The following is an 18,831-nucleotide window of genomic DNA, read 5'->3' as shown; positions in this document are numbered from 1 at the left end:
GGATCGAACCTGGGACCTCGGCGCCGTGAGGCGGTTGTGCTAACCACTAGGCCACCGTGCTGCCCTACGACCTGCCCTTTATGAACTCATGCTGCGTCTGCCCAATGGGACAACTTCCATCCAGATGCCTCGCTATTTCTTCCTTGATGATAGATTCCAAAGTTAAGGTCACTGGCCTATAATTACCTGCTTTCTGCCTACCTCCTTTTTTAAACAGTGGTGTCACGTTTGCTAATTTCCAATCTGCCGGGACCACCCCAGAGTCCAGTGAATTTTGGTAAATTATCACTATGGCATTTGCAATTTCCCTAGCCATCTCTTTTAGCACTCTGGGATGCATTCCATCAGGGCCAGGAGACTTGTCTACCTTTAGCCCCATTAGCTTGCCCATCACTACCTCCTTAGTGATAACAATCCTCTCATGGTCCTCACCTGTCATAGCCTCATTTCTATCAGTCACTGGCATTTTATTTGTGTTTTCCACTGTGAAGACCGACCCAAATAGAGTCGTTTCCAAATAGCATGCCCTATTCTCTGATAAGAGGAGGCATTCACCAGCCGAGGGGGATTCCTCTCGGTTGCTGTAGCTCAGTAATTTCATAAATGAGACTTCCGGTGGGGGCCATGGACGAGTAGGTCGCACGTTTGACAGCTCCTGCCTGTGACCCTGAGGATACTCCAGGAGGACAGGATATACTCGGGAGGCCCCGAATGCAGGGCTACTGAGGGAGCGGTGGAGGTTACAGGTGGAGTTTGGGCTGTTGACCACAGGGAAAGCAGTGGAACAGTTGAGGAAGGCAAGGGGGGAGGGGCGACTTACGGGGAAAAAGCAAGCAGAATGTTGGCGCACCAGCTCAGGAAAAGGGAGGCGGCCAGGGAGATAGGTAAAGTGTAGAGGCGGAAATACTGTCCTGGACCCAGTGGGGGTGAACGAGGTGTTTAAGGACTTCTGTAGTAAATTATATGAGTTGGAACCCCCGGCTGGGGTGGAGGAGATGAGGCAGTTTTTGGACCAGTTGAGGTTACCGAGGGTAGATGAAGATCTGGTGGAAGGGCTGGGCGCCCCAATTGAGATTGAGGAAATAATCAAGTGGCTGGAGGGCATGCAGTCGGGCAAGGACCCGGGGGCCTGACAGTTACCCGGTGGAATTCTATAAGACGTTTTTAGAGATATTGAGCCCACTGCTGGTGAGGACAATTGATGAAGCAAGAGAGAAGGGAGTCCTTCCCCCAACAATGTTGCAGGCCTCAATTTCATTGATCCTGAAACGGGAGAAGGAACCGGAGCAATGCGGGTCATACAAGCCGATTTCTCTACTGAATGTGGATGCCAAACTGCTGGCTAAGATACTGGCCACAAGGATAGAGGATTGTGTACCGGGGGTGATGGGGAAGATCAGACGGGGTTGCAAAGGGCAGGCAACTCAAGGCCAATGTTCATAGGCTTTTAAATATTATGATGCCCTCAAAGGAGAGGACGTGGTGGTAGCTATGGATGCGGAGAAGGCTTTTGATCGGGTGGAGTAGAATTACCTGTGGGAGGCGCTGAGAAGGTTTGGGTTTGGTGAGGGCTTTATTGACTGGGTACGTTTGCTCTATCAGGCACCAGTAGCGAGCGTGCGTACGAACCGGCTGAGGCTAGGGTACTTTGAACTACACCGAGGGACGAGGAAAGGGTGCCCCCTCTGCCTGTTACTGTTTGCTCTGGCCATAAAGCCACTGGCCATGGCGCTAAGAGCCTCTAGGAACTGGAAAGAGCTGGTTCGGGCTTTCGTTATCTGGGAATCCAGGTGGCCCGGGAATGGGAGGCACTGCACAAGTTAAACTATCCCGGTTGGTAGAACAAACGGATGGGGTCTTTAAGAGATGAGACAAGCTCCCGCTATCACTGGTGGAGAGGGTACAGACCGTCAAAATGACGGTCCTACCCAGATTTCTGTTTGTCTTTCAGTGTCTCCTCATCTTCATCCCAAAGGCCTTTTTCAAGCGGGTGAATAAGCTTTGTGTGGGTGGTAAAACCTCGCGGGTGAAGAAAGTGTTCCTCGAGCGCAGTCGGGGGGAGGGTGGGTTGGCGTTGCCGAACTTCTGCAATTACTATTGGGCGGCTAATATAGCCATGATTAGGAAGTGGGTAGTAGGGGAGAGGTCGGCATGGGAGCGGATGGAGGCGGCGTCATGTAAAGACACAAGTTTGGCAGCACTAATAACAGCACCTCTTCTGTTCTCGCCGGCCCGATACTCCACAAGTCCGGTGGTGGTGGCGGCTCTGAGAATCTGGGGACAATGGAGGAGATACAAGAGAGTGAAGGGAGCATCGGTTTGGACCCCGATTTATTTATTTAAAAAAATTTAAATACCCAATTCATTTTTTCCAATTAAGGGCCAATTTAGTGTGGCCAATCCACCTACTCTGCACATCTTTGGGTTGTGGGGGCGAAACCCACGCAAACACAGGGAGAATGTGCAAACTCCACACGGACAGTGACCCAGAGCCGGGATCAAAACTGGGACCTCGGCGCCGTGAGGCAGCAATGCTAACCACTGTGCCACCATGCTGCCCTATGGACCACAATTTATAATAATCATAGGTTTGTACTGGGTAGACTGGATGGTGGGTTCCGGAGTTGGTAAAGGGCAGGAATTAGAAGGATGGGGGACCTATTTATAGATGGGAGCTTTCCCAGCTTGAAAGCCTTGGAGGATAAATTTGATTGCCAGCAGGGAACAGGTTTAGGTATTTGCAGGTGCGAGACGTACTGAGAAAACAGGTGCCAGCCTTTCCGTTGCTGCCGTCATGGGGGATACAGGACAGAGTAGTCTCCAGTACCTCGGTGGGAGAGGGGAAGGTTTCAGATATTTACCAGGAGCTTTCGGAGGCGAAGGAAACTCTGGTGGAAGAGCCTAAGGGCAAAGTGGAGGACGAGCTAGGTGGAGAGATAGCGGCGGGTCTATGGGCGAATGCCCTAAGCAGGGTTAATACCTCTTCATCGTGCGCCAGGCTTAGCCTAATACAATTCAAGGTAGTCCACCGGGCACACATGACAGTGGCTAGGATGAGGTTTTTTGGGGTAGAGGATAGGTGTGCGAGGTGCGCGGGAAGCCCGGCAAATCGTCCACATGTTTTGGGCTAGCCCGAAGCTTGGAGAGTTTTGGCAGGGTTTTGCTAAGACAATGACCACTGTGCTAAAAACACGGGTGGTCTGAGTCCGGAGGTAGCGATTTTCGGAGTGTCGGAAGAGCCGAGAGTTCCGGGGGCGAAAAAGGCTGACATCTTGGCCCTTGCCTCCATGGTAGCCCGGAGACTGATCTTGTTAATGTGGAGGGACTTGAAGCCCCCGAGCGTGGAGACCTGGGTTTGTGACATGGCTGGGTTTCTCAGTCTTGAGAAGATAAAAGTTCGCCTGAGGGTCAATGGTCAGGTTGACCCGGAGATGGCAGCCGTTCGTCGACTTTCTCAGGGAAAATTTAAATGTCAGCAGATGCAGTATTCCAAGGGTGTGTGTGTGTGTGTGTGTGTGTGTGTCTGTGTGGGGAGAGGGCCGGATTGTTGTTTTATGGTTGGGTGGTGAGTAAAGATTGAGATGGCGGGGTGGATGTTTATTATACCATGTTGATGTCAGTGTCTATGTTATTTTTATAAAAATTTTCAAATACCTCCATAAAAATATTTTAAAAAAAAAGTAATTTCATAAACACGAAAATCAGGTTCATCCTCCAAAGGACACCTCAAGGTCAACACTTTGGGGAATGTTTCTCACTTGCTTTTCAATGGCCTCTTTCAGACTGCCACCACTTAGCTCTCACCAAACGGCTGAATACTGCCGTGCACAACAAAGGGACAACTGTGAATGATTACCAATTTCAAAGCTTTCCAATGAGAAAGGTAGTAGGTCAAAGGACAAGAGTTACAATACGGCATCAAAAATTCAAGGTGAAGTCCAAAATCTAAAGGCAGGGAATCCAACTGCCTTGAAGCTCACTTTTCCTGTACATAACCAGACTGGCAGTGCATCAGAGTGCCACTGATTCAATGTGGGAAACACTCGGATTTTATCGTGAAACTAGGTTTCATCAATGTATCTTCAGTTGAAGTAAACAGTAACATACACACAATGCACAGAGAGCATAAATGCCCACATTTGACCCCGGGGAACAGCGGGAGGTCAAAAAGACACTCTTGACGGTTACTTTTGATTCCTACCACACATGGTAATCCCAACAGTTCTATTCGTGGAGACAGTTCTATGCATGGATAATATCATATTTGAAGATGATACCCTTGAAACCGAAATGGAGAATTAATTCTTCAGCATGCACCTTGGCTCTGCTGCAACATCCCGAATGGCTGCAAAGTTGCATTGTAAATAGACAATAAAATTGGGAATCGACCCGTGCCATATCTGCAATGTGTCAATCCAGACGGATCGAGATTTTGCTCATCAGAAAATAGCCTTTCTATCCATCTGGAAATATACTTACCTTTGGATCTGTTCTTACAAAAATGCTAAAGCATCAGTTACTTTTTATTTTAGTTTCATATTTTAAAAAATAAATTTAGGGTACCCAATTCTTTTGTTTTTCCCAATTAAAGGGCAATTTAGCGTGGTCAATCCACCTATCCTGCACATCTTAGGGTTGGGGAGTTGAGACCCTCGCAGACACGGGGAGAATGTGCAAACTCGAAATAGACAGAAGAGCATCAGTTACACCATGTATGGATTGAGACGTTATTTTTGGCACTGGCTTGTTCCATCGTTCTCGGATGATGGTACCCAGTTTGGTGAGATTACACCCACTGGTTTAGCACACTGGGCTAAATAGCTAGCTTTTAAAGCAGACCAAGGCAGGACAGCAACACAGTTCAATTCCCGTACCAGCCTCCCCGAACAGGTGCCGGAATGTGGCGACTGGGGGCTTTTCGCAGTAACTTCATTGAAGCCTACTTGTGACAATAAGCGGTTTTCATTTAATTTCATTTGGGGAAGTCCCGAGGGTCGCCAACTATGGTTCACTTCAGAGCATTCGCTTTCGTACCATGGAGCTAGAACAACTGCATCCTGGACAAGGGAAAGTGCTTGGTGTGATCACCAATGGTTGCACAGAGGCATGTAACTACAACCAATAACTTTGCCTCTGCCATCAGTCGAAAAACAAACGGCATTTTGAAACCCAAAGTATGTTGAGGATTCCAGCTGAACAACCGTAAACAGATCCACATCCAGTGAGGTTATAAACGAAGCTCCAGGTGGAATTTGCCTTAGCTCACGAGAAACTCCAGCTTCCACTTGCAAGTTCAGAACCTCATGAACTGCAGGCGGCAAAGACTCCTCCTGATAATGCTTCAAGTCATATAGATACATAGAATTTACAGTGCAGAAGGAGGCCATTCGGCCCATCGAGTCTGCACCGGCTCTTGGAAAGAGCACCCTACCCAAGGTCAACACCTCTATCCTATCTCCATAACCCAGCAACCCCACCCAACACTAAGGGCAATTTATCATAGCCAATCCACCTAACCTGCACATCTTTGGACTGTGGGAGGAAACCGGAGCACCCGGAGGAAACCCACGCACACACACACGGGGAGGATGTGCAGACTCTGCACAGACAGTGATCCAAGCCAGAATCGAACCTGGGACCCTGGAGCTGTGAAGCGATTGTGCTATCCACAATGCTACCGTGCTGGGTATAGGGCAAGGTGGTTGAGTAATTACCGTACCCTTGACAGAAAGCTCTTGTTCTGTTGGGTTTCTCGTATACAGTGATACCAACTTATCACAAACCAGTTTGCCAAAATCTCGTCCCTTTCTCAGCTCCACACATTAATTTAAATTTTTTTTTTAAAGTACACAATTATTTTTTTCCAATTAAGGGGCAATTTAGTGTGTCAAATCCACCTACCCTGCACATCTTTGGATTGTGGGGGTGAAACCCACGCAGACACGGGTAGAATGCGCAAATTCCACACAGACAGCGACCCGGGGCTGGGATCGAACCCGGGTCAGTTCCACACATTAATAACCAAAAGCTTATTCTAACAATCACCATCAACTAGATCTGGCACAACTATTTCAATACGTCTTTAACAAGCCTTGTATCATTACGTCAATTAATGTGACACACAAGTGTACTTTCATTGCCTATAAATAAGCCATGCTCAAGCATAAGTTTAAGAAAATAAAGAATGGAAGTGAAAAGCATTGATAAATACTGTGCAATCAAGGCAAACCAAAGTGGAGTAGACTTTCTAGATTTTCCACTATCTTGGTGAAGCCCTACTTCGCTGGAGAAAATCTGCTAAAGGTAAAGGCCATGCGCAAATCAGAAATGCACAAGCTGCGGATTAAGACAAACTGCAGAACAAGATATCGAAGACAAATTAGCCGCGAGGTTTTGAGATTCATTGAAACTTCCAAGTGATCGTGACGAGTTTGAACAAAAGGCCAAGGTTTATGCTGAACAGCCAGGTGGGGTAAATTGCACCTGCAGCAAAGATGGTTTTGTTGCTTCAAGGTGCGACATGGGGGTGTGTTTTAAGGAAATTTGCTGCCAACAAGATGAAGAAAATCTGTTGGACTAATATTCAGGCAACGTTCACGACACAGACTTGTTTACTTAAGAGCAGTCTGATGAAACAGGGACAACTGTGCAAAATCAAATAATCCACAATGCTCCAAAAATATGAAATATCCAACGGGTGCCGGTGAGGTAGAGACCATTTCCTTTTAAAAAATAAATTTAAAGTGCCCATTTCTTTTTTTCCAATTAAAGGGCAATTTAGCATGGCCAATCCATCTACCCTGCACATCTTTGGGTTGCGGGGGTGAGACCCATGGAGAGAATGTGCAAACTCCACATGGACAGTGACCCAGGTCCGGGATCGAACCCGGGTGCTCGGTGTCGTGAGGCAGTAGTGCTAACCACTGTGCCGCTCCCAGAGACACCATTTGCAATGCTTGGATGGTTCCTGTTATTTCTCAAGAATAATCCAAAATCTCCAACAAAATAGAACAGTGCTCGGTCAAAAAATAGCAGCATTAGGCAATAACTGCTGAGCTAAACCTCATATCAATGCCAAACGAGGCATTAACTTTGAGGAAGCATCCATTGGCGGGATTAAGAACGTGGCAAAGAGACTTTTTCCGAGAAAACACCAAAGTCCAGCCAAAAATAAACTCTCTGGTGCAATCTTATCAGAAAATTGGCAAAAATGCGCCAAAGTCAGCCTGGCAACATGTTCACGACCTTAAACACCACTGCCAAAAGAGGTGCTGGCATGAGGGGACATCGGGAAAGCAAGGGACAACTTAAAATAGTTCTACCCTTGGTTTTGTCTGTAATCCACATAACCACTTGTGTGGATTCACAGCGGATAAGCAAAGGTGCCAACAATCTAGTTCTTGGCTTGCAGGAAGAACTCCTAACTGGAAGCTAATGTGGATGAAAACAAACAGCGTAGCTCTGGACGGGCAGATAAAGATATCAGCGCCTCAATAAAGGGTGAAGATGATGAACAACCCGAAGAGAGTCTAACGATGCCAGTATTCTGCATATGATGGGCAAAGAAGCCTGGGGAAAGGACTGTACACATTTATTTCTCAATCAGAGCCATCAAAAGAAATGAAAGATGCATCCAAACATTTGGATAAGCCAAATGTGTTAAACTGAGGGGGCAACGCGGTGACGCAGTGGTTAGCATTGCTGCTTCATGGTGCCCAGGTCCCACAGATCCCGGCTTTGGGTCACTGTCCGTGTGGAGTTTGCAAATTCTCCCTGTGTTTGCGTGGGTTTCCCCCCAACCCAAAGATGTGCAGGTTAGGTGGATTGTCCATGCTAAATTGCCCCTTAATTGGAAATAAAATAATAATTGGGTACTCTAAATTTATTAAAAAAAAGAAAAAATGTGCTAAACTGAAAAGAATAAGCAACATGTTTGAAACTTCCATTATTAGTAAATGAGGAAAATTCTGCTGATATAAAAATCATACATACCTCTAACATAGCTACATTCTTGAGCAGGGCTGTACTTGGATTCTGTGAGGTTTTTACAATATTCCCTCTCCCATCACGTTATCAGCCAATGAATCTCTCTTTATGTGAGGTTACATGCTGGTTGGAGTAATACCTAGCAAAAAGGAAGATGACTGGTTGTTGGAGGTCAGTCACCTCAGCTCCAAGGCATGTATCGCTGTCGGAGTTCCTCAGGGTAGTGCTCTAAGTCCAACCATCTTCAGCTGCTTCATCAATATCCTTCCTTCCATCATAAGGTCAGGAGTGGGGATGTTTGCCGATGATTGCTTAATGTCTAGCATCACTCGTGACTCTTCAGATATTGATGCAGTCTGTGCCCATATGTAGCAATACCTGGACAACATTCAGACTTGAGCTGATGAGTGGTAAGTAAAGTTTGTGCCACAGATGTGTCAGACAATGGCCATCTTCAACAAGGGAGAACCCAACCATCTCTATTTTAAATTCATGGGATGTAGGCATTGCAGGCTAGCATTTATTTCCCATCCTTAATTGCTCACGTGAAAGTGGTAGTGAGCTGCCTTCTTGAACCACTGCAATCCACAGTGCTGTTAGGAATGGAGTTCCAGGATTTTGACCCAGCAACAGTGAAAGAATATTTCCAATCAGGCTGGTGAGTGACTTGGAGAGGAGTTTCCAGGTGGTGGGGTTCCCATGTGTCTGCTGCCCATGTCCCTCAAGGTGGCAGCCATTATACGTTTGGAAAGGAACCGTGGCACGATCCTGCAGTGCATCTTGCAGGTGGCACAGTGCTGCCACTGTGCGTCTATGTTCATAGTGTGGTGTAATGATAACAATCTCTCCCTCAACGTCAGCAAAACTAAAGAGTTGGTCATTGACTTCAGGAAACGAAGTATGGTACACACCCGTCTGCATCAATGGTGCCGAGATGATTGACAGCTTCAAATTCCTAGGTGTGCACATCACCAACAATCTGTCCTGGTCCACCTACATTGACGCTATGACCAAAAAAGCACAACAGTGCCTATACTTCTTCAGGAAACTATGGAAATTTGACATGCCCACATTGACTCTTACCAATTTTTACAGATGCACCATAGAAAGCATCCCATCTGGCTGCATCACAGCCTGGTATGGAAACTGCTCGGCCCAAGACTGTAAGAAAGAGAATCGTGAACACAGTCCGATGATTGCTTAATGTCTAGCATCACTTGTGACTCCTCAGATATTGATGCAGTCTGTGCCCATATGCAGCAAGACCTGAACAACATTCAGACTTGAGCTGATGAGTGGCAAGTAAAGTTTGTGCCACAGATGTGTCAGGCAATGGCCATCTTCAATAAGGGAGAACCCAACCATCTCTATTTTAAACTCATGGGATGTAGGCATTGCAGGCCAGCATTTATTTCCCATCCTTAATTGCCCACGTGAAAGTGGTAGTCATCACGTGAACCTGCCTTCCATTCATTAACTCTGTTTACAACTCCCGCTGCCTTGGGAAAGTGGGCAGCAGAATCAAAGACCCCTTCCACCCGGGTTATTCACTCATCCAACTTTTTCCATCGGGCAGGAGACAAAAAAGTCTGAGAACACGCACTAACAGGTTCAAAAACAGTTTTTTCCCCACTGTTACCAGACTCCTCAATGATCCTCTTATGGACTGAACTGATCTCTTCACCATCTTCTCTACTGAGTAGTACTACATTCTAAGCTCACCCGATGCCTATGTCTATGTATTTACATTGTGTATTTATGCATGTCCTATTGTTTTTTCATGTATGGAACGCTCTGACTGTGCGTAGAACAATACTTTTCATTGTACCACGGTACACGTGACAATAAATCAAATTCAAGAGAGTGAATGTTTGTGGGTAGGGTCCCAATCAAGTGGGTAGCTTTGTCCTGAATGGTGTTGAACTTCTTGACTGTTGTTGGAGCTGAATTCATTCGGGCAAGTGGGGAACATTCCATCACCCTCCTGACTTGCGTCTTGTAGGTGGTGGACAGGCTTTCGGTAGTCAGGTGAGTGACTCACCACAAGATTCCTAACCTCTGGCCTGCTCTTGTAGCCACAGTATTTTTATTTGGCTAGTCCAGTTCAGTTTCTGGCCAATGGTAACCCCCAGAATTTTCTCAGTGGAGGATGCAGCAATGGTAATTGAATGCAGCTATTGAATGTCAAGGAGAGATAACAAGAGAGGTGGTCAGGGCCTGGCACCGATGCAGCATGAATGTTACTTGCCACTTGCCCAAGCCTGGATATTGTCCAGGTCTTGCCGCGGGACTGTTTCAGTTCCTGAGTCACGAATGATGCTGAACATGATGCAATCGTCATCAAACATCCCCATTTCCGACCTAATGATGGAAGGAAGGTCAATGATGAAGCAGCTGAAGGACACTTTCAGGATAGTGTCCAAGGATCAACATCTTTAGCGCCTTCAAAAATTACCTTCCTTCCATCATAAGGTCTCAAGTGGGGATGCTTCATTAGCACCTCGGTCAACTTCACTAACACAAAAAAAAAAATAAGCAACACATTCTTACAATCAAATGGCATCCAGTAGATGCATCAGTCAGAGCTTCCCTGCTAAACTGTCATGATCAACACGGAGACAGCAAACAAGTACTGACCAAACTAACGATAATGTGGCAGATACAAAAGCTGTGGATTTGTATTAGTTAGGCCACAAAGCTTACCCCCAAGTCAAAAGAACCCAACTCAAGTCTGGTAAACACTTGCTAGCAGAGCCTTTCAAAACTCCTTTCATTGGAATAATATTCTTAGAAGGTGTTAACCAAAGCCCTTAGATGAAAGTCAAGATAATCTAAATAGAGCATCAACAGTCTTGGAGGACATCCTACTAACGAAGGATCAACGGGAGCTCAGCTGCGAGGTGAAATTACTTCACCCTGGGCACTAAGGGCTATAATCTAATAGCAAAATCATTCCATTAAACAGTCCAATAACTGAGACCCTGTCCAGAATTCCTTGGTAGTCGGGATTCACTTTTCCTGCTGGCCATGGGTGTTTTGGCGGCGTGGGTGGCTACAATGGGAAATCCTATTGGCAGGTAGTGGGAATACAGAATCCCGCTGCTAGCGAATGGCGCACCTGCTGGGGATCCGCAGAATCCAGCTCCGTCTCACCAGCACTCTCCAGTAAAGAGTTCCTTACATTCCTCTTTGCCCAGGAAGCACCATGCTTTGAATGAGAGGCCAAAGTGCAAAAGCTCCCTCAGAAAAAGCTGATGAAATGAACAAATTGCAGTCTTCAAAGCTCACTTCACACCATTTGTGCTCTTAACTCTAGGCAAAAAGCAAACCGGTCTGCACCATTCAAAACTGAATGTTTTGCACAATGGCAAGAACCCATCTAGCACACGACACAAAGAACTTGGAATCCTGGACGGTCATTTATGGAAACCGGATTCGAGCGACCTCATTACGCCGCTTATTCTTAAATAGTGCACTCTGGAGAATTAGGGTTGTGACATGAACTGGGAATTTATGAAACTCCTGCCCATAACCACAGCCTCTCCCCCATACCACAGGGAAAGACGGCAGCAGTGTTATTTGCCAACAGGAGAGAAAGAACAGAGGAGGGAGCCTGAATGCATTTCAAAATACACGGCTCTCATGGGCAAAGACGCTACTTTTTTGGGAAGGGGGGGGCTGAACTTGTGATCTACTCGATGGATAGACCGTCACAAAATGCAAAATAGATCAATGGAAGATTAAACTCAGATGTTCCACAAACAAGCCCTGTAAAAGCAAATACATTGAAGGTTGTGTATACTTTATGAAATAAAAAGGAACACACCATCCACAGCCCACCTGGAAGTACTAAACACATGATAACTATTGCAAAATAACTTCTGCTTTAACATTTACCATTCGAAGGTCGCTGTGTTGCAGTCTGAAATTAAAAGACCATTTGCTTTTAATTAAATAAAAAGAACCACACACAAGGAAGGTTTGAATTATTTCTAAAAAGTGGTTTAACCTTTCAAGCATTTAGATGCCGAGGCTCTGCACGCGGTAAAAAACAATCTCTTAAAATCTGCAAACCTTATGGCTTCTGAGAAGAGACTGGGCAGAAGGGAAAGCGTGATCTTGGCCACCCCTCGAGTTTATATTTGTGCAGTATTGTACTTTGGCCATGAGGTGGTGCCAATGAGCACAACAGAGTACCCACCAGCCAAGATTAATCACTGCAATTGGCAGCGGAGAGGGTAGGGATTTTGAGGTTAAATAACGTGGGGGCAGATACGATACATTTAATCATAAAGCTGACTTATAAACATTATCTGGTCTCATATTCTTCTTAGCCAACAGCATTTTACAGATCGCTAATGCTATCTTTTATTCCACATATAAACTCTTAAACTTCCAATTTATTTCCCCTAATTATTTTCCATCATTTCCAACTGCATAAAATATTAAAACAATTTTTTTTTTTGCTTGAGCAAGATAACAAAACACAAAACTGTTGCAGCAACAGATAAACCTACTTAAACGAAGAGGTGAAGTGTCTTCACTGGGTGACCACCTTTGCTCAGGTAAGTAAGTGTTGCTCTTCAGGGAGGTGGCTGGCTCGTCAGTAGTGTACTCCATTTTAAACTGTTCTTGCTTCACCTTTTTCAGCGGCGCCGGCTTCATCCTTTTCATTGGCGGCGGGGAGAGGAACTGCTCATGAACCTTTTTGGGCATGAGCGATCCCGATGGAACATGCCTGACGGACGGAATGGTCAGGCTAAACTTGGATGGCTTACCCGGGGAGGCCGAGAACGGTTCGCCCGGCACGCCGTGGGTTGGCGATTTGATGCCGGTTGTCACCTGCTTCGAGGGCATTTTCAGCTCCGGCATGGCAGATGATTCGAACGGATACATTTTCCTTTTCATTAGCTCCTTCAGTGTGTCTATCGGAGAACCGTTAACTGTCCATTCAGTCACCCCAAACTGCCTCAGGTGGGACCTTGCGTGACTCGACAGCCCCTTGCGGTTCTCAAAGTAATCACCGCAAAACTCACAACGGGTCTCTTTGCTAGGCGCTGAATCAATTGCTGTAAATGAAAGAAAGGGGAAATTGCAATGAACATTTTTTAAACCCCTTCCTTCCCCATCAATTGAAAATGAAATTGTTTGGCACTTTAGGTCTCCTTATGCCGTAAGCTTTTCCTCATCTGAGAAGTGCAACCAGGTGACAGGACAATGCTACTAAGCTAAGACATGGGGAGAAAGGCTCAAAAGGGTAACACTCAGCTTTCATTTGCCGGAGCCTGGGTTTGACTGGCTATCGGTTCAGATGTACCATTTCGCGTGGTATCTCACTGCTAAAACATGGTCACCAGGCCACCATCCCCAGAACACGTTCCCCACCTGTCCCTGTTGTGCACCCCACTCCTCCCCATCTCTCCTGAATGAAGGGTCGTAGCAGCAGCCTTATAACCTCAATTCCAGAGACAGCAGGAACCTCCAGGCAGCTCAAATAAGCGTTGATTCTTCACACGTGACCGAGACCACGAATACCAGAAAGCAATTGAGAGGGAAGTTATCACTCCAATCGCGCCCAAAATCAAGATGCATGTACTCTCGAGCAGGGTCAATAGCCTGGAACTGGAATCCTGGCTATTCCCCGTTTTCCCGCCCTCCCTCAAGTGATACTGGAAAGTCAATAACACTAACTAAGCAGAATTGGGATTGGACCTGTTCCTTGTGGTCTGTGAGGCTCAGTGAAACAGGGAAATGCCTTTACAAATTCAGCAATGAGGGAGCTGAAGAGGAGGTCGATTGATTGTTCTCTCCCAGCACCTCACCATAAACAGGGCAAGGAGTCTATTACTCCCAGCATCAGTAACATCGATGCGGCATTCATCAGCTATTGGAGTTGATTTGCGTTCCAACTCCAATCACTGTTGATGACCCCCCTCCCCTCCTCTCACCCCACCACCCAAGAGTACAAATGAAATTGGGAACTTGCTGCGTGCAACTTCAGGATACAATACACTGTAATGCATCGGAATATATTAAAAACATTTCTACTCGATTCATGTCTTTATGTCCTTGTTTCTCTATCGACTGGGCAATACTTTCTACATTGCTGCTTTCAGGCACAAGGCATTGCATTCCAATGCCCTGGATTTCTAAACGGGGCAAGCCTAGGACAGAAATAGTTGGGACAATTTATCTGGCACGTTTCTCTGAATGCATCATGACCTGTCAAAAACACGGTGCACTACTAGTAAGCAAATGCCTGATGAGAAAAGCATCATTCAACAGATTGTAGTTCCTCATATCTCCCCAAGACGTATTTAATTTTGAAGTGTTAGCTGTGCTCAGTGGTCGCACAGTTGGCTCCGAGTCAGCAGGCTGTGGTTTCAAGCCCACACCAGGGAGCCAGCGCAAAGATCTGGGCCAACACTTCAGTGCAATACAGAGGTGCTATCTTCTGGAAGAAACCTCAATTTGACGCCCCTATTTGTCTTTCCGGGCAGTAAGATCCTGTGGCATGCTTTAGAAGAGTTGGGAATTCTCCCAATATCCTCGGCCAGTTTTCATTAACCAGCACCATCCAAACAGATCAACTGGCCGTTCATCTCATTGCCACATGCAGGGCCTTGCTAAGCTACCCACAAAACAAACTGTATTCAAGACATAGTTCGCTGGCTAAGAAGTATTTTTGAACGTCCCGAGGACACGACAAGCACCATTTAACGTCAAGTTTGCTCTTTCCCACCTGGCCAAAATGAAATGAAATGAAAATCGCTTATTGTCAAGGTCCTGACAACAGACATTGTTTGGCCTAGCGAATGTGGAGTTTGAACTCTAAACAGCCTCAGTTTATGAATAAATGCTTTCTCTCACTAAACCATCAGTTCACCATCCGCTCAAATAACGTTCAAATCCCATTTTTCAACCATCCCTACTAAAATACCCTTCTCTTTCTCATTCTCCGAATGCTTCCTTACAGGTTCTCTCAGTAGGGATGGCTGAAGGGCCTGGTGCACAGGACTTCCTACACAGATGCCATCAACTTTACCAATGGGTCTTTCTGACCAGAGGGCCACATTTCCTTGGATTACAAAATACGGTATCTTGCCCACCTATCACTAATTAAGATCTTACACAGATTCATAGGTGACGATGGCCAATACATTTCTGAAGTCAGCTCATTATTAGGCCTCGAAGCCTGAGAAATCCCAGATTCCATATGCACACTCATAGTGACTTGCTTCAGCTTCTTCTGTGTTGACACTGAAGGGGACGTTAGAGATGTTTTCTTGTTGACTGGTGACCCTATCTTGAAATTGGTCCTTTCCGCTTTGAGGGCAGACACCTTAGGGTAGCTGTGCGCTTTCTTTATCGGCAGCATGGATGACAAAGCGTTCTGTATCCCTTTTTTCTTAATGAATTCATTTAGAGCTTCAATCGGAGATCCTTTAGAATCCACATCCACCGCTCCAAAGTGCCTCAAGTGAGCTCGGGAATGGCTCGACAGCCCCTTCCGGGTTTCAAAGCAGGCACCACACAACCGACAGCTTATGTGTTCAGTGTTTACTGCTGTGAATGAAAGAGAGAAGTTGTATTTAACACCGTTAGAACGGCACCTGCGTTATGTTCATTAACCTCTCACACACTACATCAATCTTGCGTCTAAGAAGCATTTTGCAGCTCTTAAGCAGTAAACTCAGTGACCAAACTTGACGGAATTAAAACTTTGTGTGATTAAGTGGTGATGGAAATTTAGGGCCATTTAAGAGTGAAAGTCCGGCACTCTCCAAAACCAGACCAACTTGGAAGGGCTCAGTTCCATTCGTTGCTCGGTGTTATCGCAACTCAGCTGGGGCTAAAAACTGCTTTGGCCCTCCGGCTGTGGATAGGAAATAAAATAAAATCAGCTGGGGGTTTTGTTCCCAATCAACAGTGGGGATCGATGCTTGTGCACACAATCTCTGGAGGGCACTACGCTCAGCTGCAGCATCCATGTATTTGAACAGGTGGCCACCTTGGTAGAATGCCAGGCAGCTGCCGGTTTGCACTGGGCCCTAAAGCAGAGGGTGTTGCCAATGCATCCTACACTCCCGACATGGCAAGGGTCCACTCTTAACAGTGTTGCAGGGGATAGTGCATCATTTCATTGAATCATAGAACCTACGGTGCAGAAGGAGGCCATTCAGCCCATCGAGTCCGCATCACCTCTTGGAATAAGCACCCTACTTAAGCCCACATCTCCACCCTATCCCCGTAACCCAACCTAACCTTTTGGACACAAGGGGCAATTTAGCACTGCCAATCCACCTAACCTGCACATCTTTGGACTGTGGGAGGAAATCGGAGCACAAGGAGGAAACCCACACAGACAGAGGGAGAAAGTGCAAACTCCACACAGTCAGTTACCCGAGGCCGGAATTGAACCCGGGTCCCGAGAGCTGTGAGGCAGCAGTGCTAACCACTGTGCCACCATGCTGAGAGGGTGCAGCATCTCTGAAGGCACCAAGCACATTTGCCTTCTTGCCTGCTGAACGCAGATTAAACAGCAAAATTGAAATGGGGAAGAAGTTGGAAGTAAATAAAACTAAAATTTAAGAATTACAAAGGCCCTGGCAGGGAGGCTTTGCCAACAGCATATAGTAATACATTTTGCGACCATACAAGCCATAGTGATCATTTCTTTCTCCCAAAGAGGGGGGGTTGGGGTTGAGCAGGGTGGAAAGAGAAGAAAGACTAACAAGTCCTAGCCTGTATGCCTATGACTGATATTTTAACTGGGTAGGTGATTCTGAAGCAGTAGCACAAAGAGCACATGCCAGTCCTCAATCACAACACAGGTGTGGTACCAAATGCAGGTCACCATCTCCACCTCACCTTTCAAAATTAAAAAGCAGCGGTGGATGAAGCGATGAAACTCATACAAAAAGCAGTCAAAGCTTCAAGGAAAGCAGAAAACCGCCACCGGTACAAAATTTTAAAAAGTCGCAGAAGTATATGGGAACATAAAGCACCGTAGACGAAAAGGGCCCCGCAGCACAACCATGCAAACAGCAGCGCGGATAAGACAAACAAAAAGCCAAGCCAGTGCTAAAGCAAACGTGAACAGACGTAACTTGTAAAAGCAGCTCCAATCACAAAATGCAGTTTAAAAAAGGAAATAAGTTGGTGCTGTCCTCAGATTTATGCACGTTTCACACCACCAAATATTTGCACAAGAGTGTAAAACTGCAATGATCAGCGCATGAAGTTAGCAAATGCACAAGAGCAAGTTCCCATCAACTTTAATATGGAATAAAGATCGGATGCAAAAGCTGGTACTCAAATTCAGCCGACATTAAAGGCAGTCTTTAAATTTCCATGATCACACATCTATCCTCATCTTCATTTCTGCCAAATATCGAAGAGAAAGAAGAACCCGCTGACATAAAATCCCTCAGAAAGCCAAGCAATTGACAGAATGAATGAAAAAATAAATAAATTAAGAAAATGCCAAAAAGGACCATGCCAAGCTGGTGGCTACAGTACAAGGACAGTGGGCCGCTTCACCAAGAGAGTTAAGTTTGATTACCAATCTCAACTGGATGCAGACTCCCCCACCTCCAGGAAGTCTCAACTTGAACTGCATGCGAGGAGGGGTGGGGTGGTCAAGAACGGCCAAGAAAAAAGTTCCTTCCCACAACATTCAAGACAGGTAGATTGACAGGAAGCCAAGTGTGAAATGTGCAGCAACTTGGGGACATCTTCACAACATTGATAAAATCTACAACGTTAAAGAAAATTGACAGCAGATTCTGTGAACAGCCCAATGACTTAGGGGAAATAAGTGAAGCATAAAACCTTACGTGGCAGGATTGATAAAAACATTGCAGACTACTTACCTTTGGTGTACTGATCCTTTGAATGAAGGTTATACCCCACACACCATGAGGTAACATTATGCAAACAAGCAATGCCTGAAACACACCTGCCTTTCAGACTCACAAAATCCACAAGGTGCTTTCTTAATGCATGACACATCATACCCCATTTCTCTAATTTCAACCAGAAAGCAACTTGGTACCATGTTCACCAAGGACCCATTCCCGTATGACCCGTAGAACGAGAAATACAAATTCTCTGGTAGCAGGTTGGGATCAAATTGACTGAATGGTTTGCATGAAGAAGCCCCATCTTTACCCGATGTCTATGTATTTACGCTGTATTTATCGTTTTTCATGTATGGAACGATCTGCCTGGACTATACGCAGAACAATACTTTTCACTGTACCCCGGTACACGTGATAATAAATCTAAATCTTTTGGAGACCAAGACAACGGAGCTTATTGTTGCCAGAAACAGTATTTGAATAAAATAAAAGATAAAATATCAGTCGAATATGGAGCACAGAATGATGTCCCATGCAGATTACTACCATTTAACCAAAATCTCCTCCTCCCACAAAATTTAGTTCATAGAATTAAAATCTTCCCTTCTGTCTTTACAGCAGCAATGTGTTGGGAAATGTTTTTACTTATGTCAACAACCCAATGGCGCGTCCACCAAAAAGGGAGAATCTACTTTCAGTTAGACTCATTGTATCATGAAAGGGAGCAATCATGGAATAGAATGATAAAATCTGCCACCATGCCTATCAGAAGTTATCTAACCTATGCCACCATCTCTTTTACTTCAATTTCCTACTTGGCACAAAAGATACCATGGCATTTGTTGATGTAATGAACCACTGCAGTTATATCTCTACAGAGAAGGCAAGTGGTGTCTGCTGTGTAATAACACTCAGAATTCCAAATTATTTAGTGGACTATGAAAAGTAGTCAGGATGGACAATAGCCAGGGATCTCTAGGCT

The 18,831-nt window shown here is 45.7% G+C and overlaps 1 protein-coding gene across 1 annotated transcript in view; it reads right to left on the bottom strand.

Moving 5' to 3' along the window:
• The window catches only part of LOC119957008, a 142,719-nt gene that overhangs the window by 32,738 nt on the left and 91,150 nt on the right, over positions 1-18,831 (bottom strand). Inside the window, 3 exon segments of the mRNA XM_038784591.1 lie at positions 12,504-13,055; positions 15,118-15,552; positions 17,862-17,877. Of these exon segments, the coding sequence (XP_038640519.1) occupies positions 12,504-13,055; positions 15,118-15,552; positions 17,862-17,877 (1,003 nt within the window).

Source organism: Scyliorhinus canicula, chromosome 25 (assembly GCF_902713615.1).
Source record: "Scyliorhinus canicula chromosome 25, sScyCan1.1, whole genome shotgun sequence".
Lineage (NCBI taxonomy): Eukaryota > Metazoa > Chordata > Chondrichthyes > Carcharhiniformes > Scyliorhinidae > Scyliorhinus > Scyliorhinus canicula.
This window is presented reverse-complemented; position numbering and strand designations above follow the sequence as displayed.